The following is a 25,003-nucleotide window of genomic DNA, read 5'->3' as shown; positions in this document are numbered from 1 at the left end:
ACAACTCTTCACAGCCTCTGGTCTGAGAGCAAGAAAATCATTATACCTTCCTGTGGTATAGGTACAGAGCTCTGGATGGACAGGTGATAGGAGAACCTTTGCAAGAGTACGTGCAACTTGCGGCCACTAGAAGCCCAGCATGGGTTTCTGGAAACTCTTGCCCAAGTAGCAGAGAGATGCCCTGTTCATCTACATCCTCCAACTTTCTCTGCAAATCCAAACCTGTTCATCCTATCTCTAATTCCTATTGTTCCCTCTGATAAGCAGGGCCCCAGTGAACAATTAAAGCTTTCAATAAATAATCTCTAAGCACATTCATTTGATTGACTGTTATTTGATACAGCAGTTAGTTTCAATGGGGCAGTTAATATTGATCACATAAAGTACTCCAGACAAACATGAAACAGTTCCAGAACTCCATGGATTATTACCCTTTATCTGCCAGTCATCTGGGTTACTTGTAATGGTCACGGAATTTAAAATCAATAATAACAATTAGTGTTCTGTACACCAAAACGGATGAATCATGTGAAATGGGTTTTCATATAAAATCAAAGGTAAGGCAGACTGCACCCTGGAAAAAGGCTCTCTGAATTTCTGGTACACATTTGGCAAGGTACTTTCGGGCAAGTGTTCCAAACAGGCAGCAGGAGAGAAAGAAAGGTATTTAGGAGGAGAGGTGGCTATAAAAGCCCACGTGAAACCCCTGACAGTCCTCATCCAAAGAGATGAAGTATAAAAGATAAAAGTGACCAAAAGGAGTGCTAACAAGCATAGTGAAATTAATGGGACTGGCAATTTGCTTCCTCTGAGATGCGCTTCTAGCTACCTTTTTCGGCTTCTGATTCATAGGCATTAATTGTGATTTTTTCGTAATAAAATGGCAGCAACGCTATTTTAGCACCATGGCACCAGTGCTGTTAATGTCTGGATAATTAAAATGCAAAGCAACAGAGAAACGTTTCATCGTTAAACTGTAACCAGCGCACTATGTGAAATCATCCATTCCAAAGACTTGTTTTTCATCAATTATTTGTTATTTATCTGATGTAAATATAAGAAGGACTAATTAAAATGTATGCCTTTTTATACAGCTTCTTGTCATTAAAGCCAATGAAAGCATTCTGAGGACCATAATGAAATAATTATGTTTGCCTTTAAGAATTCTCTTCAATAACACATGGCAGTACTGAGCTAAATTAAAACATCAGGAACTAAATTTCGCTTGCCTCCATTTCCATTTTAGTTAATTATACCCCCAAGCTTTTCAATAGACCAGACCCTAAAAAATCTTTTGAAGCTGAAACAGGCTTCAGATCACCAGCCTTTTTATAATTATGGACCTTGATAACAAGACATAGGTACCATAGCCCCAAAAGCTTTACAATTTTTGAGAGGAGGCGTGGGTTAGACGAGGTCTTCATTTGCTCTGGAAATCAGAGAAAAACTGAGATAAACGTGATCCAAATCTTCTCCTCCCAGTTAACGGATGTCCCCGTCTTATCTGGTCTTGCCTGCATTATTTCTACCCGAGTATTTTGGATTCAGCTATTTGGATTTTTCTGATTTGGTAAACTGTGATCTGTGGTGAACGGTAATTGATCAATAAAAACAAAGCCAAACATTTCACTACATCTGAGTCAAATTAGGAGAGTAACCCCTTATTCAATACTTAAAACAACAACAACAACAACAACAATTATCTTTAAGAAAAGAGTAGACTCACGAGAACCTATAAACTTGAAAAAATAAAAACCGGCTCTTTCATTCAAGTTTCTCCCCCAGACCTCAAATCGCAGATACTTGCAAAGGCAAGAATAATGTGAGTTTAAGAAAAAAGGAAGACCGAAAGAGGAGAGCAAACACTGCTGGGGGCTGTCAGGGCTGGTGGCAAATGAAATGGCTTTAGCAAAGCTGTCTGTCATATGATGCGGATGGGGGTGGGAACTTGGTACTTAGGAAAGTAAATAGGAATACCAGGGATTAACTCGGACAATGTGAATTCCTTCCCATTTTGTTATACAGAGGCGGTTGGCGGGGTTCATGGGGGATAGGATTTGGGGACTGCTGCAGAGACCTTCTCCCGACACATCAGAGGGAGACTGTGGACAGCTGGGAAATAAGGATCTATTCTAGGACAACATAAAATTGCAGTTATACTCTCAGAATCTGCTTTTATTAAAATCACTCCCACCCAAGTGACTCTTTGTTCTGTTTAGAGAAATTTCCTTTGGGGCGTGAGGGACGTACGTGGTCACCCACTGTCACTCCTGTTAAAATTAGCTTTCCTCGTGCCTCCACCCCCCCGCTGGTTCAGTGTGTCAGCAATGGGGGAGGCCTGGAGACTCCTGGAATCCATATGCCCTGACTAGAGGAAATGCTTGGCCAGGCTGGCTTGCCTGGCTGACGTCAGTTCCTGTTATCCTCGCCTTATCGTGCAGGGGACCAAGAGTCTTATCTTACTGAATGGCCCCCCTTTCAGCTCCCCACCCTGCAAGTCCAGAGAAAAAAAAGCAAGTCAGCAGTTCCATCGCCTGTCTGAATTCTCCTCTAAGAAGCTCTGAAAGCTCAAGATAAATAATATAATACCTGCAGACTCACCCTTACTGCTTCCTAGGTCGGGAGAACTTGCACAACTTTATTTTTTATTCATTTAAAGGGGCTCGGGGGTGTGGGGTGAGGCGGGGATTATGGTTCTTAACGACGAAGTAAGGAAGCCAGAAAGGAAAAGAGGAGAATTCTGGGCAACATATTGACTGATGAGGTTGTGTCATTAGATCTTACAGATGGGGAAGGTTATCTCATGTCCTATTTAACAAGAGGTACTTAGGCCAAGCCACTTACAGACAGGATACTGATAAATCTGGAACCTGAGTTCACTCCACTCTCCTCTCGCCATCACCGCCCGTTTCAACTTTTTAAGGACAAGCTAGCCAAGAACTGATACACCTTTGTTCATAGTAATTCAATTTAATAATTCTCTCCCTCCCCCCACTCCCAATACATACAACATGCTGGAATGAGAACCACAGTCATTGTACTTAAATCAGGTTTTGCAGGGGATGCCTTCAACTTACAGAACTACAGTGTGCCACAAAAGGAATTCGTGTTCAGAAGGATGACCCAGAAGCACAAGGCGATCTTCAGTCATAATGGAAAAATTAAGCTGTGAGCGCTCTAGCTATATTGACCAGAGAATCCAAACAAAGACATTCTGTGCCACTCCTGGGTTCAAGGGGCAGCCTTGGAAATCTCGTAATATTGAAATATCTGGCATATTTCAATGATTTATGTGGGAATTGTGGCAGTGTATCTGAAAGTGGGTTACTCTAGAAAATCAGAGACATACGATTGCCCTAACTGCACTATAATCTGAAAGGCAAGATCCTACATTAATATCTTTTGGAAAGGTTTTCAGCCAAGATTTTTCTGATTAACCTTCCTCAAAAGCTCCCATTTCTGAAAGAATGTATTTAATTGATAGTTAACTGAATCTCTAGTAGAACATTTAAAGTAGAAAAATATCATTTAAAGATAAATTTATTGGCACTTACATGTAACTCAAACTCTATAGAAGATTCTTTTTAAGATGTTCTAAAATGAATACTGCATTTATTGTTTAATAAGCCCTATGTGATTTGAAGAGCGTTTTATATTTTGCACCTTGGTTTCACATCTCCATCTTTCTCCTTGAGAGTAACTCTCTGATTTAAAAAATTCCTAGCCCTTTATAAAAAAAAAAAAAAAAAAAAAAAAAAAAAAATTCTGATTTCAAAGATTATAAAATGCCTTGAGAGCAGAAGTTACAATCTTTATCATTCAGCGTGTATTTCTCTTCCGAGATAGTTTACTGATGCTTGTGGAATGTACAAAAGGGAAAACGGTAAGATTTTCTTCCCTTTTCAATCATCCCAGGGGCTTAATATGTTGAAGGCAAATTACAAGCATCTGATATCCAGAAGAACTTTCTTTTACTTTTTTGTTTTAAAGAAAAGTTCATGACAATACTGACTGGTTATATATGGTCAGAGCCAGGCTTCCAGAAATGAGAAGAAAACTTTTGATTCAGATCGGTTAGCCTATCAGAAATGGCCATTCTGGTCATTTATCTAATTAGGACAAAAAAAAAAAAAAAAAAAAAAAAAGGCCTCTTTCAAAACAACGGCTTTGCATTTGGGCTGGGAAATCAAATTCTAACTGTAGCTTCCAGACCAATTCCATAGCCGAAGTTTAAGCGGACAGACGTGTACCTCTCCTGTTTTATTTTCTGGAATCTACAATTTTCTGGCGATAAAATTTAAACTTGTGTTTTTTTTTCCTTCTAGTTTACACATCAATACCTCCCTACCCAAAGTACCAAGTTATCAGCATATGTACAAAATTTTAGTATTTCTTTCTTTTTTTTTTTTTTTTCCCCTACAGGGAAGGAAAACTTGGTGAAATTTCCACTTATTTTCAGACGACCCTATCCTGCACTCTGAGATGTAAGCAAAAGTCCCTTTTCTTTCTCCTTTCTGATGGTATTAGTTACCACTGTCATGTGGCTGAGAAGCAGAAAATTATGTCCTACTTTAGAAAAACAATTGAGCCTTTTCATCGAAATATTTATTCAAAACCCCATTCAATTCATACGGTGGCTGTCAGTCTTTACTTAGTCTCTCTTTCAGTGGGTATCTTTGATTTTGCCACTTTGACCCCAATTTATATCTCACTAGGAGAGGATTTGGATACTGTTTAATACTTAAAATTCAGGTCCCAGGGCTTTGAGAAGGGAACTTTTCTTCCTTCCTTAATCACACATCACTGTTTGTTTTTAAAACAGATTTCTCCTCATTAATGGGCAAAATACTATTTCAAAAAGAAAATATTTCTTTTCTCTTTTTTCTTTTGATGTGCTGAGTATGTAGAGGACAGGGAAGAAGGCCAAGAAGTTGTCACACTCATGATTTCACCGAAAGCAACTATATTTAGACCACAAATATTAGGATTTATCCTATGCCCACTGAGCAATTAATGCTGAAAACATCTGGAGCAGGCCCTAAAACCAAGCTAATCCACGAGGCATCTGAATACACACTTTGTGACTATGATACCTTCCAGGGGCAGTCTTAAATCGTATTATTTATACCACATTCCCTTAGTAGCCCGCTAATCCTGACTTCAAATTTTTATAACAAGCAATTCACAGGCCCTACTCAAACCGGTGGCTGGTTCGCATGCCATTTTTCTGTCATTAAAATTACAAAAGAAACTAAAAAGAATATTCTAACACTTTTCAAAGACGGCTTCTGGTGCGTTTTACATTCAAAGGGTTTACTCTGATTACCACACACACACACACACACACACACACACACACACACACACGAAAAAACAGAATCTCAAGGCAGAAAATACTTTTGGTTGGATTTAGTACGATTTTTTTTTCTCCTTGCCCACTGTTTCCTCTGTGTTAAGAGCGTAAACAGATCTGCTTCTCGTCAAAACAGTCATTAAGTACAATGGAAAAGCTTGTGGTTTTTATGCTCTTTTTTATCCAAACGAAGCCCTAATATGCTTTTATTTCACAAGTCCTAAGTAGCTATGCCACCCTGAACCAAACACCATGTGGCAGACATTTGTTAGAATTTTTATTTATGCTTAAAAACTTAATCTCTTGAACAACTAAACGCAGGGTCATAAAGTGGTTTATGGAGGATAAAGCAACTCTCTGCAGGGGCAAAAGCAATTTTTACAATTTATTCATTTAGCCTATAGCTGGGGTGTGCTTTTCCAGCCCTTGCGAAATTGACCACAATAAACACTAATTGCCTTGCTTACAAAAATAAGACACTGGAATTTCTGAAATCCCTTTGTCAAATGCCTTTATTTACTTTTTCTAATGCAAGTTTCTTTGATTAGCTGAACTTTGCTGTTATCGACACTTCTTGCTTATCGGCTGGCCCTAGGCAAATGACACATTCACCACTCGCTCTCCCCAGATAAGGCAAATCCCTTGTTTAACTTGTTCAAGAACAAACAAAGCTTTTCCCCCTACTCCTACAACTTAATAGGCATGTTTGGAGGGTTAATTACAAAGGGAGACTGTCTACTTGTAAAGGCTCTATTAAGTCTAATAGCTTTCCCCCAAGGGTCCTGAACATTTTTTTCCCCTTCGTTAAAAAATATGTCTTACAGAACTTTTTCTTGTACCAAAAAGTTTTCTCAAGAGCTCTGGTTCCCTGAGATTCCAAGTGAAATTGTTCACATTGTTTTAACTGCTACAGAGGACAGGTCTCAAAGATCTGTTGGTGGGTTGTACAATTATTTTGTAACTCAGTTTCTTTGACTTCTTCAGAAAGAACACAGGCAGCAGGAAAGAGAAGGCATTTGAGATGAAGACGCCTTCTGAAAATTATTTTCTTTTTGCCCTGGTTATGGCTCTAACAAATATTAAGTCAGACAGCCAATCGGTTGGCATCAAATGGTTATTGATTTTTCAGCTACAAACCTGTTGATTTCCTGGCCCAAGTAGCAAGTCTTTATTGCTAAGAAAAAGTTTCGCAGAGAGCAATTTAAATCTGGTCACTGTCCCCGCTCTCTCCCTTTTCTTCTCCCTCTTTACATAAGCCACCATGTTATTAGGAAAACTCAATTTCTTCCAGTTAAACTTTGACCTCTTTGAAAACAAAGATTTAAAATGTCATTTTCAGGCTAATGCGCCAATGAATTGTCAAATAAAGTACTAAAAACATTTTGATAGATAGCTGAGCCATTTATCTAAATCACTGTCAGGGGGGCGATGCATCCTGCAGGCTCCCACCACAGCCCCCCGAACGTGGAATTTTCTGGGACTTCTGGTCATTTCTCAAGCCTGCAGCCACACTACTGTTGACCAGATGCGTGCCTCGGCATCGTGTCAGGATCAGATAACCAAATAGTCAATATTTTTTTAAAAAACTGGGCTACTCCACTTAGATTTCCTTCCCTTTAAATGATGTCCAGGTTCTGGGCTGAATTGCAAGATATGGAAATAATGGATGGCTCAGCCCAAGGGGTGTTCATTGCCAGTAGTTTTCTAGCAAAACAGCAACTTCTTAGAGCAACAAAGTGACTCGGAAAGGTGGCAGCAGGGTCAATGCTAAGAAATATTGCCTTTCCTTAGCAAGGAAAACATTGGAAGCAGCAGCTTTAACGGGTGGTTTATGAACTGCAAGAGCAGGAGCCACCCTAATTAGGCTAAATTCCTTGCAAGGACGATGTCATATTTTAATTACTTTGGACTGCTGAAACACACAAGGGGGGGATATATACAACTAGCAGCTAATCCAAAGAACAGCAAAGTTAAATTCCCCTCTGCATACATCTTAGTAAAAACTGCACAATGTGTCAAATTGCCTTACTTGAAGAATGTTTCAAAGTCCTGTGGTCACACTCTACTTTCCCCCCCCCCACCCCCCCACTCCATGCATCTTTTTAAAACTGTTTTCAAGAGACTGTAAGGTTGGTAAGGAGAGGAGCGGGGGGGTCGGGAGGGGCTGTTTGGGAAGAAAACATCTAACAGGAAATTTTCAGCAAGAGGGAATCAATATGCACGCCAGCATATCACACCCTTTCAGCATTAAATCATTAAATCCTTTGTCTTGCTACCAATGCAGTTTGTTTCCAACGTCTTTATTGCATGCAAGAGAGACAATTCATTTTTTTTTTCTTGGTAGAAGAAGGGAAAAAATAAACCTACATTGAGTAGTGTGCCGATGCTGCCATTCGGTTTGGGTCAATCCACTGAAGCATGCTTTGAGAGCTTTCTCCTGGAGCATGCAGGAAGACGGACTCGCAGTGTAGAAATCCAGGATTTGCCCAGGACTCACTGACAGAACATCCATACAGTCAAACATGATCTCCCCTGCACCGAATGTCTGCAAAAGTGCTTATCCTCTAGGTGTGGAGGCAAATGGCATAGAAAAGTCCACCCAACTCCATCAAACTCTGCCCCTTTTTTGGCACGTAGGCTGTTGGTCTTTTTCCCAGCCCCGAATCATGAATTATGACAGACAAGCCAGCTAAAAGCCTGTAATTGATCCAAATGATCATTTACCATTTTCCAGGCTTGCTCGGCCAATCCAGCCGGGGCGGGGGTTCCCAGAAAGATCCCAAGTTCTCCTTCCAAGCAAATGCCTGCAAAAAGCCTTCCGAATGCGGTCCGGATCCTACCCCGACGGTGCCCAGACAAACCCTGCCCGGCTCGCTCGCGTCCTCGGCATCCCAGTCCTCAAACAGCTCGCATGGGGGAATTCTGGTCCCCCCTTTGGCAAAGAATAGACCCTCCTGCCTCTGAACAGCTCACTTCCTACTACTTCTGTCACACAGAATGAAAGATTGAATTGCCTAATATATGCGAGTGAACTTTCGGTGAACCCTTCCCGGGCTGCTAACCTTCAAATGACCCAACGAGTCTGACATCACCAACTCCCAGGATTCTCACAGAGCTTAAAAACTCCCAGCAGCCCTGCAAAAGCAGACAGCCAGAGAGGCAGCGGGCGAGCGCGCAAGCCGCCTCTTTCTTTCCCATTTCTCACCTGAACAACAATGCAAGAAGTGCTTTTAAAACGGGCAGGGGAGGAGCCGGGACACCGCTCCGGGCTCACGTTGAGCGCCAACTTCTCTCCCTTTCCGCCTTTTTATCCGCCGCGGGCTTAGCTTGGAAGCGTGTGTCCCCCTGGCCCGCTCGCCGCCTGCCCACCCCCGCGCCCCCAGCCCACCCTCCACCCTTTAAATTCCTCCGTGCGCCCGCCTGGCTGTTACATTCCTCGTAACTTATGTGTTTTTCCACTCCAGAAAAAGCACATGCAAGCCCTCAACTGTAGAGCAGAGAGGAGAGCTACTCCTTGGGGAAGCCTTGGGTTGAGAAACTTTCCATTTGATTTTTTTTTTTTTTTTAAATACCCCCTCTTTATCCCTCTTGCAAAACCCTGGGCGGAGGGATTGCATTTGCTCTGGAGTAATAATCTAGTTTTCTGGATTCATTTACTTAAAAAAAAAAAAAAATTCTCTCCAGTCTATATGCAGCAGTCAAGAATTGGTTATTCCTGCTCCAACACTCACACATGAAATCACATGTATATACAGGATTTTAGGATCTGAGAAGACACAGTGGTCTAGAGTGGATGTGGGGCTCCAACTGAAATCGGTGCCACTTTCAGTTCGACCTTTAAACCAGCTGTGTGACCTGAGACAAGTATTTGATCTGAGCCTCAGTTTTCTCATCTGTAAACTGGGGATATAGGGCTGCTGTGAGCTCCCCCCCCCCCACCTCCCCCCAAAAAGTACTGTAGGACACTGTATCCTGAAACAAGTACTCACTGTGATTTCATCCTTTCACTTTTCACCTAGGGAAACAGAAGCCCAGGAGGGGAGGCTGAGACCTATCTGAGGCCACAAAACTCAGAGCCATGACTAGAACCTTACTCCCTGCAATCCTAGTCCAATGTGGAAATTACTTTGCTGTTCCCACAGCCTTGGACCCCGAATAGCATGTTGGTGACCTCTGTCATGTCATGCACATACACACACACACGCATACCCAACCACCACGTAATTAAACACGTATTTTGAAAACTGGTTAAGCGTGAAGGTTTTATATTTCCATGGGCCAAATTTCCCCAACACTAGTCCCCTGCTCAATCTTGGTTATTTATTAGAATAATTTGAAGAGAAAGAGATTCTTTTTTATACTGGCCATATGGACCCAACCGCGAAGGAGGAGAAGCTTTTCAGCCAGTCTTAAAAGACGCAGAAGAACAGGGGCACCTGGGTGGCTCAGTCGGTTAAGTGCCTGACTTCGGATCAGGTTATGATCTCACTGTTCCTGAGTTCGAGCCCCGCATCGGGCTCTGTGCTGACAGCTCAGAGCCTGGAGCCTGCTTTGGATTGTGTGTCTCCCTCTCTCTCTGTCCTTTCCCTGCTCATTCTGTCTCTCTCTGCCTCTCAAAAAATAAATAAACGCTAAAAAAAAAAAAAAAAAAAAAAGACGCAGGACAGATGCAGTATTTACAAATAAACCCAGGCAGCTAGCTTTCAAAGGGAGAGCCAAGCCACATTGTAGCCATTTTGCACAACTTGTTTAAAAGGATGCAATGCACATCTGAGAAAGGAAACTCCGTGGAGTAATGAGAACACCCTACCTCCTCCACTACCACTCTGATATTTACTTGTAATTCTCCTACAGAACAGGGCAGGTAAGTGGGTAGGCAAGAGGGAAGGTTTCCCGCCCCCTGCAGGGAAGAGAGCCGCCCTGGGCTCCTTTCTGTGGATAGTGCTGGAATGTGCATTGGCATCCAGGCCTTTTAGAAGCCTGTCAGGGGGCACCTCGCCCCATGCTGAAAGGCTGCTCTGTCTCCAGGAGTTGCTAAGTGGCACTCGTGGTGTAACATGAAAAGTATGCGTCACACACACTTACCAAGTCAAAGATCCTTTTATGAAGGTACATTAAAACAATTTTCAGCCCAGCAAGCTCAGCTCTTGCCATTGAAAAGTCCAGGACGACAGCGGGGCGAGCTTTTGCTGAAGTGTGTTTGTTAATTCTCTCTTTTTCAAAGGACCGTCATTTTATAACGGAGGTTTGTAAGGAACCCTTTAACTACAAAGAAAACACACACCTTAAGCAAGGAATACAGAGGAATGAACAAAACATTTAACACGCTGTCGTTAAGATGGTTGTAAAGATACACAAAGTACCACATTATGTGCCAATCTCGGCGTGCATGGACTTACAGCTCCCCGTGCTTACTTCCGGCCCTCCGGCGTTCCTTGGAAACTCCTATGTGGACTCACAGGCGATAATGGAGGTGGGTGAAAAGGTATATGAGCAGAGAGAAAGAAGCAGCTACATTTAAAGTACATCAGGAAGGACTAAGAGAGGAGAAGCGTGGCCCCACTGCCAGCTGCGTGTATTCAGGTTTCTTTTACCCAGGGGACGCCACCGCACCCCCTTGTTCAATCATCGTTCCAAAGGGTAGGGCGCTCCGATCGCAAGCTGAAGATGGGGAGGGCGTCTCCCCAATTCCGCCTAGTCTCATTCCTTCAGCTCCAGTTTCAGCCTCATCTAGGAAGGGAAATGACTGTCCCCAAATCTCTACCCTCAATACTATGTCATGGCACAAGAAACAATAACAAAGCGGGCAGGGGGTGGGGGTGGGGTGGGGAGGGATGGCGCTAGATTTGCTGTTTTCTTTCTCCGCACCAGAAAATTTTATTTTTTTTTTTTCTACGGTTATTTATTTTTGGGACAGAGAGAGACACAGCATGAACGGGGGAGGGGCAGAGAGAGGGAGACACAGAATCGGAAACAGGCTCCAGGCTCTGAGCCATCAGCCCAGAGCCCGATGCGGGGCTCGAACCCACGGACCGCGAGATCGTGACCTGGCTGAAGTCGGACGCTTAACCGACTGTGCCACCCAGGCGCCCCAGAAAATTTTAAACTTCTCATCACCTTGGGGTTCTCTTCACTAGCAGAGGAAGAAACTGGGGCTTTTGAATACTGATCTTTTATTTCAATCTGTGTGAATAGAATATTATGGGTTTCTTATAGTGCACATCTATTCATCATTTCTCATCATGAATTAATTATGCTGATAGCAACTATTAGAGCTATTATTTAATCCAAGTATTAATTTATAAAGCAGACCCAAATTTAGCTACATGTTTCTTATCATTTCTTCATCAGGGAATCTAATTCTCACATTTCTTGAAAACCTGGCTTCCTCTAAATTCTTTATCTTAAGTAAAATTTAGGAAAGATTTACAAATAAGCCACACGTACCATATTCACGTACCATAAAGACTAATGACTAGGTAGAAGGTAAAAAATGGCCTAGTTAATTTGTTGGTAATGAGGTTTAAATAATTGACGCCTATTTTAAACATTAATCAAACAGAAGAAACCTTTCCCAAATAGTCTCTTGGTACGGCATAAAGTAACATTCTGATATGCGTCATCTCCTCCATTTTGTGTTTCATCAACGATAAAAGAAAACTCTAATAAAAGTATGTCCAACCGCAAACAAAAAAAGCCAAAGTTTTGGGACCAAAATCCATTTTGTTTCAGAGTAACTGTATATTTGTCAGTGTGACACAGCACATTTGAAACCCATAATCATAAAACAAAAATTTATAGCCAAGGTTCAGGGTCTACATCTGTTTCTCTGGTTTTCGTATAGCAATTACCCACTGGACAATCCAGAAGGAAACACCATGAATCATGCTCTGCAAACGTGTTTGGACGGGAGAGTTTCGTGAAGACAGAGCCGGCATGTCTGTGTACCAGGATTGAAGCCGGCCGTGTTCAAAACTGGTCAAATGCCTTGTGATGTCTAAATAAAAAGATTCTCACAGGCACAATCATCTCCACCCGAGGCACAAGTCATGCAAAGTGCAGGCAGACACGGGGGTGGGGTGGGGGGAGGTAGACGTGGATCATTTTAAAAGACACACACACCTGCCTCTTCCATGTTTTTCTGTTTGCTTGCTTTATTTTTATATATTTGTGGGGTTTTTTTAAACCATTAATCTCCCATCAATGCCTCTTGCCACAATTTTGCCAGAAAAATAGATAGCTGGCCCCGGGCCATGTGTGTGTTTCGGCCGGGAAGCCAAGGCAGGGATGTGTCGCCAGCACAAGGCAAGCGCTCAGGCTGTTCCCAGGACTTCTGCGCCACCGGGCAGAGCTGCCTGCTGTGTTGGTGGCTGGGAGAAGTCCTGACACTAATCGACACATGGAAACTGCTTCTGGCCCTCCCATCTGAACACCTGCTAATGTTCCAGGGCTGTCGATGGCCACGGATCTTCTACCAGAAGACATTAAGGCACTTTGCAAACGTGAACTTGCAGAGCGGCTCTCCGCATCTGTGTAGAGACTGGGTCTTCTCAGAACCCCGAGGAACATCTGTTCTTCCTCAAAAATGTTTCTCCATCTTGAGGGTTGGCCACCGCGTCCTTCTTTCATTTGGTTCCTTTCTCTGCAGCTTCTTGTTTTTTCCAGTTTCCTCAATGAAGCCTTTCCACCTGGGTACTTATGAACACCATTACCCAGGACAATGGTGCACGCTTCTCTCTTTCCACTCTTGATTTGTTTCTTTAGCACGTCTCTGCTTTTGCCGTGCATGACTCATAAAGACATCTCTTCAAGTCCAACAGTTTCCCTCGCTCCCAACTTGAAACTTAAATACTTGCCTTCCTGAATGCCTCAATATTCGAATCCCTCAGTTTGGGGAAGACCTATCTTTGGTTTTCCCCTCTTGTTCATTCTTCTACTTTTTTTTTCAGGATTTTTCCTCTTTTTTTTTTTTTTAACGTTTATTTTGGAAAGAAGGAGAGGGAGGGTATGTGAGCAGGGGAGGGGCAGAGAGACAGGGAATCACAGAATCCAAAGCAGGCTCTGAGCAACAGCACAGAGCCCGATGTGGGGCTTGAACCCACGAACCGTGAGATCATGACCTGAGCAGGTCAGACGCTTAACAGAGTCACCCAGGTGTCCCTACTTTTCCACTTTCCTAATTCGGATTTTTTTTTTTTAAGTAATACACACTCTGCAACAATATGAATGGATCTAGAGAATATAGATTTGATAGAGATGCTATATGGAATAAGGCACTCAGAGAAAGACAAATACCATATGATTCCACTCATATGTGGAATTTAAGAAACAAACCAAATGAACAAAAGGAATAAAGAAAACAAGAGACAAGCCCAAAAAACAGACTCTTAACTATAGAGAACAAACAGATGGTTACCAGAGGAGAGGTGGGGGGGGGGGGGATGGCTGAAATAGGGTCTGGGGATTAAGGGTACATTTACCACGATGAGCACTGAGTAATATATAGACTAGTTGAATCACTATATTGTACACATGAAACTAATACAATGCTGTATGTTAACTACACTGGAATTAAAATAAAAAATTTTAAAAATCATAAAAACTCACAGTCTAGTCTAGAAGATACAAAATGAAAAGTTGCTGGGCATCCATCTGTGTATCTTTTGTGAGGGTCTCTGTGTATCTTTTGTGAGGGTCGTATGTTGCCTTTATACAAATAATACATACTATTTGTAACATTTTTCTATTTGGCAATATTTCTCGGGATCCCTTCAAATAAACAGTGTAGGTAGAACTCCCACTAAAAAACCAAACCCAAAAACCTAAAGAGGATCTCTTTTTTTTTTTTTTTAATTTTTCTTTTTTTTTTTCAACGTTTATTTATTTTTGGGACAGAGAGAGACAGAGCATGAACGGGGGAGGGGCAGAGAGAGAGGGAGACACAGAATTGGAAACAGGCTCCAGGCTCCGAGCCATCAGCCCAGAGCCTGACGGGGGGCTTGAACTCACGGACCACGAGATCGTGACCTGGCTGAAGTCGGACGCTTAACTGACTGCGCCACCCAGGCGCCCCCTAAATAGGATCTCTTTACATTAATGCACTGTAATTCATTTAGCCACTGCCCTGGCTATTTACCTTGTTTCCAGTTCTTCAGTGTTTAAGAAGCCCTGTGGGTGTGTGTCTCAAAACACGAGCTGGAGAAAATTCTAGCAGTAATATTGCCAAGTCAAAGATGATGTGCGTGTTAAAATGTGGTGACTACAGAAAATTGCGCTCCAAAAGGTTGTGCTAATACATATTCCCCTTTTGTTATAAAATAGGAGTCAGTAAAACTTTTTCTGTTTAGGGTCATAGGAAATATTTTGGGCTTTGTAGGCTATATAGTTTGTGTTGCAACTGCTCAATTCTGCTTTTATAGTATGAAGGAGCCATATATAAATGTAAACGGGCATGGGTATGTTCAATAAAACTTTATTTACAAAAACCAGCAGTGGACTGGGATTGTCTCATGGTCTATAGTTTGTCTACCTCGGTTGTAACTATTTTTGTTTTTTTAACAATTCCGCCAAATTATATATTGCCTTGTCTCTATCTGTTTAAAACTCAGCTCTGGGAGCCTGGGTGGCTCAGTCGGTTGAGCATCAGACTTTGGCTCAGGGCATGAGCTCACGGTTAGTGGGTTCAAGCCCCACGTCGGGCTCTGTGCTGTCAGCTGGAGCCTAGAACCTGTTTCAGATTTTGTCTCTGTCTCTGTCTCTCTCTCTTGCTCTCTGCCCCTCCCCTACTCATGCTCCATTTCTCTCTCTCTCAAAAATGAATAAACATAAAAAAACCTCGCAGCTCTATACTTTTGTGTTTTGTTAATACTTTAATTTCTCCTCTCCTTTAAAGCTTTACCCAGTTTCAACTTGTGTATCACATGAAGAAGGATATGGCCCTTTTGCTTCATTACATTGTTTCATCCAGAATCCCCTCTTCTTCTCTCTTGGCTCAAAATTTCCCACTTTCCTACTTCACTCGCTTCACTTCCTTAAGAAGGGGGTGCAGGATGGCGTCTCTCCTTCACATGAGCCCAGATGCCCCTGTAGTATCTTTCCTCCACCACCAAACCCTGCTTTAAAGCCCATTATTTCCATGAAGCCCTCGTCCCCCTAACATACGAGGGCAGTACTGAGGAGATGGAAAATATAACAATGACTTCTAAGAATAAATGCCAATGGCACCACCATGCTACAACTTGCCCATGATGTCCCTGTATTATTCTGCCTGAATTATTTTTTTCTGTCTCATCTCGTTATATCTTCCAGTGAGCTAAGAGGAGATGTGCCACCTACTTGGCAGAGGGCTTAATAGAGCAGTGAGACTCTTTTCAATGACGGAAAGAAGCACAAAGGTTTCTAAGGCTGCTTTGTAATTATTTCATGTTAATATTATTAATAAAGGAGAATGTCTATAACTGAAATGCCTACCTTAATACCTACTTCAGCACTTCATTTTTTTGAAATCATATGTATGAAGAGAGGCTATTAGTTGGCTCTTAAACTGTGCTGTTTAAATTAATTAAAATACAGGACAACTAAAAACTTCGTTTCTCAGTCACACTAGCCACATTTCAAGGGCTCAAAAGCTTCATGTGGCTAGTGGCTCCCGTGTTCCTGGGATAGCACAGATATAGAACACTGTCACCATCACAGAACATTCTACTGGACTGAAAGGTCAGTTTAGTGTTCAGAGGGGTGCATGGTGAGTGGGGCCGTAGAGTCTGGACAGCGACTGTATTAGAACCCAAGCTTTGCCTCTTCCTAGCTGTGTGACCCTTGGCAAGTTACCTAACTTCTACACGCCTTAATTCCCTCACCTATGAAACGGAGATATTAATGGTAAACATATTAAAAGGTTGCGGTAAAGATTAAATGAGGTAATACAAGTAAAAAGCACTTGCAACATTGCCTGAGATATAGTAAGCTCTTAAAAAGTGTTAGTGGAATGTCTGCAAGAAGAAAATCAAGTCAGGACCCCATAGCTCAATTGCTACTGCTACCAGGCACAGAGACTATTCTGCCAGGGCAGTTAATTTTCAATCAGGATGCACATTTCAGGGTCTGGGGTGCAGGCATATGCAGTTAGGGCAAGTTCCAAGAGATTTTGCTGTGTATGTCTGGTTAAACAGCACTGCATTGAAGCATTTTTATATATTTGTTTAAGAGAATGGTTTCTTTTACTTTACAAATAAGACACTGAGTCAGAATGGCAACGGATTATTCTACAAGCCCCACCCCTCTCTCTCCTGTGAGATGCAGGACACATATATGACTTGCTGTTTTCTGCAGAAATGGTATTCAGTCTCAAGAACACCAAGGCCAATTATAGTTAATTAAATGGCAAGAATTGTACAAGATGGAAGACTTGAATATTAACTACCCTTCCTTCCTCCCTCCTTCCTTCTATCCTTTCCCTTCCTTCCTCCTTCCTTCCATCCTTCTTTCCTCCCTCCCTCCCTTCCTTCCATGCATCCATCCATCCCATCCTCTTATTCATTCATGTACTTCACCTACCCACCCATCCCTCCATTTACCCATCTAATAATCCATCTGCCTTTCTAGTTATCCACCATCTACTTGTCTATCTATCTATCTACTCACCATCTACCCATGATCTAACAACCAAAAGTAATGAAGTATGGCTTTTCAACAGGCAATATATAGAGCAGAGAGAGGGACAAAAGTAAAGCTTCTAAGACTATGCATGTGTCTTTCTCTAGACTCCTTGAAAAGGATTTCCTGATGAGATGTGGGGGCAGAAATAAGGTCAAAGGCACAGGCCACTGGAGATTTTAGTTAAACAAGTTTGATAAATCAGGTTGTGGCTGGGGAGCCCCTCAGATCTAACACACTGATCTCTAAGAGCATCTCAGGATTTGAAATGCTAATGAAGCTGAGTTCTATTAGCAACACAAAAGTTTTTGACTCTGAGGGAAAGCTAAAGGCTCAAAAGGAATTTCCATCAGATTCTACAGGGAAAGGGAATGTAAAAAGTCGCAAATACATCAGAGAGGCCATTGGAGAGGGACTGGAGTTTAAATTCATCCTGGTGTCTGACAGAGAAAAAGGCAAATAAAAAAGCCCAATGTGATTTAATGGGAATTGAGGGTAACATGGAGCCAAGTAGAAATCTATGTGAAATTTCTGTTGGGGAAACAATGATATGTATATATGTACCTTACATACACACACACACACACACACACACACTCACTCACTCACTCACTATGAACTCAATATCGATATTTTTGATGACAAAATAATGTTGCCTGTCCTTTCAAACTGCAGGGCATAAAGCCACCTTCTGGACATCTACCTTAACCAAGGACTTTGAAAACTTCTGTTTGAAAGGATACCGTGGTGGCTTCCATAATCGGGTTTTGACATTTTGTCATTGTTTGCCTTTTCGTTTTGAGTTAGAGGTGCTTCAAAAGAGATTAGCAAAGATTTTTCAGAAGCAATAGTTCCAAAATTTAAGGTAACGCACATAAGCACGGGAGGACAAGCGAGGGAACAGACAGACAGAAATATGAAGTATCTCCTCTGTGTGTTCAAGCACATGCAATGATAAAATGTAAGATCACTGCAATGATTCCCAAAGCATTTCAGTGCTAAGGCTCCATACCTAGGGCTACCTCAGGAAAATTTCTCAGGTTCTGGGAAAGTAATCTGTATTCTAATCAAGGGCCTCAGGTGCTTACTCTGCACACTAAAGTGTCAGACTTCTGCTACCCTGGGATGTTCCATTTGGCGAACGCCAAAGAACAGGAAACTCTTCAGAGGATTAGGTGTTAAGAAAGATTGCGAGGGCTGCAAATGGCAGAGGTCTGAGCCTGGACTAAAGTCTTGGCTCTGTCCTCGATGGATGTATGCCTTTGGGTAATCTCATCATTTTCCCGAGCCTTATTCTTCTTGTATATGAAGATACTGTCTGCTTCCAATGATAATGTGTAGTTCAAAGGAAGCAAATGTTAAAGGATTAAGTGAAATAATGTCTGAGAAAAATAATTACCAGTCTCTGAAGTATTGTGTGACATCAGGCATTAGTATTCACACAGGAGGTGAAAACAGACCAAACAATATTTTCAACTCCCTTATAAACTCTGTGGAAAACAGCTAACTCCAACCTCTCATCTAATGGATAATCCTCTTTAAAAATCCACAATAGGTTATTAATTAGCTGAGCACAGGGCTCCCCAGACTGGGGCCACATTTCCCAGCGTCCTTTGCAGCTAGGTATGGCTACTACGTGACCACGCTGTCAGCAACAAAATACTTTGCCCTAGTTCCACATCACTTCCTTAAAAAGTAATTTCCCCCCTTCCATTTGCAATTTCACCCCTTCTCTGCCAACTGGAATGCCACGGGAGCCTGTAGAGACCAAAGAGACGAGGATACCAGCCCAGGAGAAGACAAGGCCATAAGATGGAAGAAACCTGGGATGTGAATGTCCATGTGGAGCACAGCCACCCTACCAGCTTATTTATCTCGGGACAATTACATGAGAGAAAATGAAACCTCCATCGTATTTATGCTATCATAGTTTTGGGTGACGATTAAAATCAAGTTTAGTTTATATTCTAATTAATCAAACCCCTTTTGATGTGTTTAAAATGTTAAATAAGAAAAAGGAGGGCCCCTAGGTGGCTCAGTCAGTTAAGCATCCATCCGACTCTTGATTTCAGCAGTCCTGTGTTCGAGCCCCGCCTCAGGCTCTACTCTCAGCGCGTGGAGCCTGCCTGGGATTCTGTCTCTCCCTCTCTCTGCTTCTCCCTCACTCTCTTTCTCAAAATAAATAAATAAACTTAAAAAAAAAATAAGAAAAAGGATCATCTTGGTATTCCCTTATACAATTGCCCATCCCCTTGCCTTGTGTTAAAGACCTGTGTTTCTTCCTTAGTTAGACCAGGCTCCTCTCTCTTTTCCCACTGTGAGGACTGGCCAGCAGCAGGGGTACATAGCTGGTTTCCACTGGCCTCCATGCTCCAGATCCAGAGAGAAATGGCAGGTTTTCATTTGCATTTCTGTGGCACAGACACAACGTGAGAAAGCTCTGTAGAAGCCCTCATCTCTAACCCTGGACATTACCAGCAGCTTCCCAGGAAACACTGCCATCCAGGCCCAGGGCTGGTTCTGGCCATCTGGGCTGCACTTGGGGAGGGAGGTAACCTTCGGAACTCTGCTGGTGTCCTATACGTAAAGTAATTTGTGGCGAATCTGAAGGGGGTAAGGGCAGGCTAGTGTAAGAAAACTGAGCAGACAGCCCGGAGATCTAACTTTCCACTAACAGCTTGGGAGAACTTGTCGCGTCTAATCAGTAACATGAGGAGCCTGTTGCAACTCATGGCCGCCAGGACACGGCTCAGGTGCTCCATTTGAGCCCATGACAGACTCGCTAAGGTGCCTCCCTTGGAAAGATCCCGGCAAGGCCGCTCAACACCATGCCAGCCCAGAGGATGGCAGTCTCCAAGCACCCAGCCCGGCCTACCTCCTGCTGTGAAATAAAGTTTTATTAGAGCACAGCACACTCTCACACGTATTTGCTTATGTATTGTCTACGGCTGCTTTTAGAAAACAACAGAGTCGAGTGAAACATTATGTGCCACAATGCTGAAAATATTTATGGTACGGATCTTTACAGAAAAAACTGGCTGAGTACAGGTACCGGCATTTACTACCAATCATTTGAAGGGGCTTTGAAGATGAAATCTACCGGAATCCTAGAGCTGGAGAGTATTGATGCTTTCCCTAAGGTCTAAAATTTTTAATTCAGGGGCGCCTGGGTGGCTCAGTCGGTTGAGCGACTGACTTCGGCTCAGGTCAGGATCTCACAGTTCGCTGGTTCAAGCCCCGCGTCAGGCTCCGGGCTGACAGCTCGGAGCCTGGAGCCTGCTTCGGATTCCGTGTCTCCCTCTCTCTCTGCCTCTCTCCTGCTCACACTCTGTCTCTGTGTCTCAAAAATAAATAAATGTTAAAAAAAAAAATTAAAAGAATGAAATAAGATAAAATTCTTAATTCAAGTACTTTAGAACCCTGTGTGCCTATTTGGAAAACATACCAAATATACCTCTTCGGTGTCTTTGAGTTTGTCTTTGCTCTGCCTGGAATATTTTGTTTAGATATAAATATGACTTGTTCCATCCCTTTCTTTAGGTCTTTTTGAATACGTTGCCTTAATTGAGACACTGATGATCCTAAGAAACAAGACTCCTAGGTCATGCCCATCACTTTCTGTCCCTTGACCCTACATTTTACAATTTATAGCCTTTAGAACTACCTGGCAAACACTTATTCTTTGTATATCTCCCATAATCGAAAGTAATCTCCTTGATGGCAGGAACTCTATCCACTTCACTGTTCTTCACAAGAAGAACATTTCCTGACACATAGTAATCCAACAAATGTTTGTCGAATGAATAAATGAATGACTGAACACATCGCCCTTCTTGGCACACACTGTTAAGTGTCATGTACAACTTGGTAAAAATTTAAAATTGGTGCCAACTATGATCTATCGTTTCAACGCAATTAAAATGGCCCCGCTATATGCAAAACAAAATTAGGACTAATTATTAAATGATATCATTTAAAAACTGCAATCTACGGGGCACTTGGGTGGCTCAGTCTGTTAAGTGTCCTACTCTCGATTTCGGCTCAGGTCACGATCTCATGGTTCACGAGACGGAGACCACAGCGCAGAGCTTGCTTGGGATTCTCTTTCCCTCTCTCTCTCTGCACCTCCTCTGCTCACTTTCTCTCTCTCTCTCTCTCTCTTTGCCAAAATAAATAAATGAACAATAGCAAAATAAAATCCATGGCATAAGCCTTGTGCTTTAATTCACTGATGAAGAGGTTCAACCTATATAAAGATCAGAAGGAAAAAAAAATAGTCTTGTCAAAAAACAGAGCAAGCACCTTAGATATACATTGCAAAAAAAAAGCCACAAAAAAAACCCCACAAAAAAACCCACAAAAACAACAACAACAAAAACCCCCACAAAACCAAGAAAACAGTATGGTTTGATCCATAGCTCACACTATATACAAAAATTAGCTCAACAAAGATCATGGGGCCTAAATGTAAAACATGAAGGTATAAACTTTGAGAAGAAAAAAATAGGAGAAAGTCTTATGACCTTGGGGTGGGCGTAGATTTCTTAGAAATGGCAACCAAAGCATGAGATGATAAACCAGCTTAACCATGTGGATCTCACCACAATTAAGAACTTCTATTTTTTTGAGGAGCACCTGCCTGGCTCAGTCGGTGGAACATGTGACTCTTGATCCTGGGGTCATGTGTCCCAGCCCCATGCTGGGCATGCAGCCTACTTAAAAAAATCAAACCAAAACAAAAACTTCTATTCTTTGAAAGACTCTGAGTTACAAGAAGATAAGCCAAAAATTAGAAGGAAACTACGCAATACATATATGAGATAATGAATTTATATCCAGAATAAAGAAACTCAAATTCAAAACCAGAAAAGTAAACCCCTTACCCTCAACCCCAAGCGAGTGAGCAAGTCGAATAGAAATGTCATCAAAGATACCACATCACACCTGTCAGAATGGCCAAAATTAACAACATAAGAAATAATAGGTGTCTCTGAAGATGTGCAGAAAGGGGCACCCTCTTGCACCATTGGTGGGAATACAAACTGGTGCTGCCACTCTGGAGAACAGAATGGAGGTTCCTCAAAAAACTAAAAATGGGACTACCTTCTCATCCAGCAATTGCACTTAGGAACTTAGCCAAAAGATACGAAAATATGGACTCGAAGGGGTACATGCACCCCAATGTTTCTAGCAGCAATATCAACAATAGCCAAACTATGGAGAGAGCACAAATGTCCACAGACTGATGACTGGATAAAGAAGATGTAGGATGTACACACACACACACACACACACACACACACACACACACACACACAGAGGAATATTACTGAACCAACAAAAAGAATGAAATCGTGCCATTTGCAACGATGTGGACAGAGTTAGAATGTATTATGTTAAGTGAAATAAGTCAATCAGAGAAAGACAAATACCATACGATTTCACTCATGTGGAATTTAAGAAACAAAACAGATGAACATATGGGAAGATGGAGGGGAACTGAAGAGATGGCAACTAACCACGAGAGACTCTTAACAATAGAGAACACGCTATGGGTTGATGGAGGGAGGTGAGTGGGAGATGGGCAAGATGGGTGATGGGTATTGAGGAGGGCACTTGTTATGAGCACTGGGTGCTGTATGTAAGTGGTGAATCACTGCATTCTACTCCTGAAACCAATATTACATGTTACATTAACTAAAATCTAAATAAAATTAAAAAAATAAATGTCATCAAATATATGGATGGCAAATGAACACGTGAAAAAACATCAATATTATTAGTTCTTAGTGAAATTCAAATTAAAATCGCAATGAGCTACCACAACACATCGACTGTAATCACTAAAATGAAAAAGTCCCCACATCAAATGTTGCTGTGGATGTGGGGAAATTGAAAACTCTCATCCAGTATTAGAAATGTAAAATCATACAACCATTTTTTTCTTGCCCCAAACCGGAAACCCAACTGTCGATCAGGTGAATTAACCAACTGTGGTGTATCCATATAATGGAAAACTCTTGGCAATAAAAAGGAATGAACTACTGATACATGCTACAACCCAGAATGAATTTCATAATAATTATGCTGAGTGAAAGAAGACAGACACAAAATATAGTTAGCATATGGTTCCATTTATATAAGGAAATTCTAGAAAATCCAAACTAATATATGGTGGCAGAAAGCAGATCATTGGTCACCTAAAGACAGGGTTTGGGAAAACAGAGAGGGGCAGAAGGACAAGATTATAAAAGCATATGGGGAAACTTCTAGGGGTGGTGGTGATATGTTCATGATGTTTAAAAACTGAAATATAATTGACATATGACATCAGTTTCAGGTATACGACGTAATGATACAGCTTACGTATACATTGGGAAATGAACACTACAGTAAGTCTAGTTAAGATTCATTATCACACAGTTACAATTTTTTTTTCTTGTGATGAGAACTTTTACGATCTATTCTCCAAGCAACTTTCAAACATAAAATAAAATATTATTAACTATAGTCACCAGGATGTAGGTTACATATCCAGGACTTTACAACTGGAAGTGTCTACTTTTGATGACCTTCTCCTATTTCTCCTACCCACCACCCCCTCCCTGCCTCTAGCAACTACCAATCTGTTCTCTGTATCTATGAGCTCAGTGTTTGTTTTTAGACTTCACGCATAAATGTGACCATATGGCATTTGTCACTTAGCAGAATGCCCTCAAGGTCTACCCATATCGTCCCAAATGGCAAGATTTCCTTCTTTATTTTTTAATGACTGAGCAATACTCCATTGCGTATGCATACCACAACTTCTTTATACATTCTTCCATGGATGGACACTTTATTTCTTCCATGTCTTGGCTACTGAAATAATGCTGCAATGAACATGGGGGTGCAGGTATCTTTTCAAGTTATTTTTTTTCTCTAGTTAGTGTTTTTATTTCCCTTTGGATAAATACCCACAAGAAGAACTGCTGGATCATATGGTAGTTATGTTTGCAATGTTTTGAGGAAACTTCATATTTTTTTCCATGATGGCTGCACTAATTTATATTCCCACCAATGGTGCACAAGGGTTCCTTTTATCCACTTTTTTTCCAACAGTTATCTCTTGTCTGTTTTATAATAGCCATTCATGGGGCGACTGGGTGGCTCAGTTGGTTAAGGGTCCGATTTTTTTTTTTTTTTTTTAAATTTTTTTTTTTTCAACATTTATTTATTTTTGGGACAGAGAGAGACAGAGCATGAACGGGGGAGGGGCAGAGAGAGAGGGAGACACAGAATCGGAAACAGGCTCCAGGCTCTGAGCCATCAGCCCAGAGCCCGACGCGGGGCTCGAACTCACGGACCGCGAGATCGTGACCTGGCTGAAGTCAGACGCTTAACCGACTGCACCACCCAGGCGCCCCAAGGGTCCGATTTTTGATTTATGGGCATAAGCCATGATCTCAAGATCATGAGATCAAGCCCCACATAAGGCTCCGTGGTGAGCGTGAAGCCTGCTTGGGATTCTCTTTTTCCCTGTCTCTGCCCCTCCCCTGCTCATGCTCTCTCTCAAAATAATAAATAAATGGACATTTAAAAAAGAAAAAAAATTATAATAGCCATTCTGACAGGCATGAGGGGATACCTCATTGTGGTTTTGATTTTCATTTCCTTGATGATTATTGATGTTGAGCACCTTTTCATGAATCCATTGGGCATCTGTATTTCTTCTTTGGAAAAAGCTCTATTCATTTCTTCTCCCCATTTCTAAATTGAATTGTTTATTTATTTTTTGCTATTGAGGTGTAGGAGTTCTTTATTTGTTTTGAATCCACTTATTGGATACATGATTTGCAAATATTTTCTCCCATTTGGTACATTGCCTTTTTATTTTGTTTATGGTTTCCTTTGTTGTATATGTTCATTATTTTGATTATGGTGATGGTTTCACAGGTATGTATCTATCTCAAAAGTTACCAAATTTTACACTTTAAAGATATGCAGTTTAATGTC

At 41.7% G+C, this 25,003-nt stretch overlaps 1 protein-coding gene across 8 annotated transcripts in view; it reads right to left on the bottom strand.

The window, feature by feature from the left end:
- Positions 1-25,003, bottom strand: part of RARB (retinoic acid receptor beta) — an 876,710-nt gene that overhangs the window by 166,021 nt on the left and 685,686 nt on the right. Inside the window, exon 1 of one of the 8 annotated variants that reach the window (XM_045436335.1) lies at positions 8,559-8,651. The exons of 5 other annotated variants lie outside the window; for them this stretch is intronic. Coding sequence is in view for 1 of the 3 variants with exons in the window: in XM_045436331.1 (XP_045292287.1) it covers positions 7,721-7,877 (157 nt within the window). In the remaining 2 variants the exon portion in view is untranslated. Of the gene's footprint in view, positions 1-7,720; positions 8,446-8,558; positions 8,652-25,003 lie in introns of those variants that run through there. 2 more of the 8 variants (XM_045436331.1, XM_045436337.1) reach the window with 2 other exon arrangements.

The sequence above is a fragment of the Leopardus geoffroyi genome, chromosome C2 (genome assembly GCF_018350155.1).
Source record: "Leopardus geoffroyi isolate Oge1 chromosome C2, O.geoffroyi_Oge1_pat1.0, whole genome shotgun sequence".
In the NCBI taxonomy this organism is placed as follows: domain Eukaryota; kingdom Metazoa; phylum Chordata; class Mammalia; order Carnivora; family Felidae; genus Leopardus; species Leopardus geoffroyi.
This window is presented reverse-complemented; position numbering and strand designations above follow the sequence as displayed.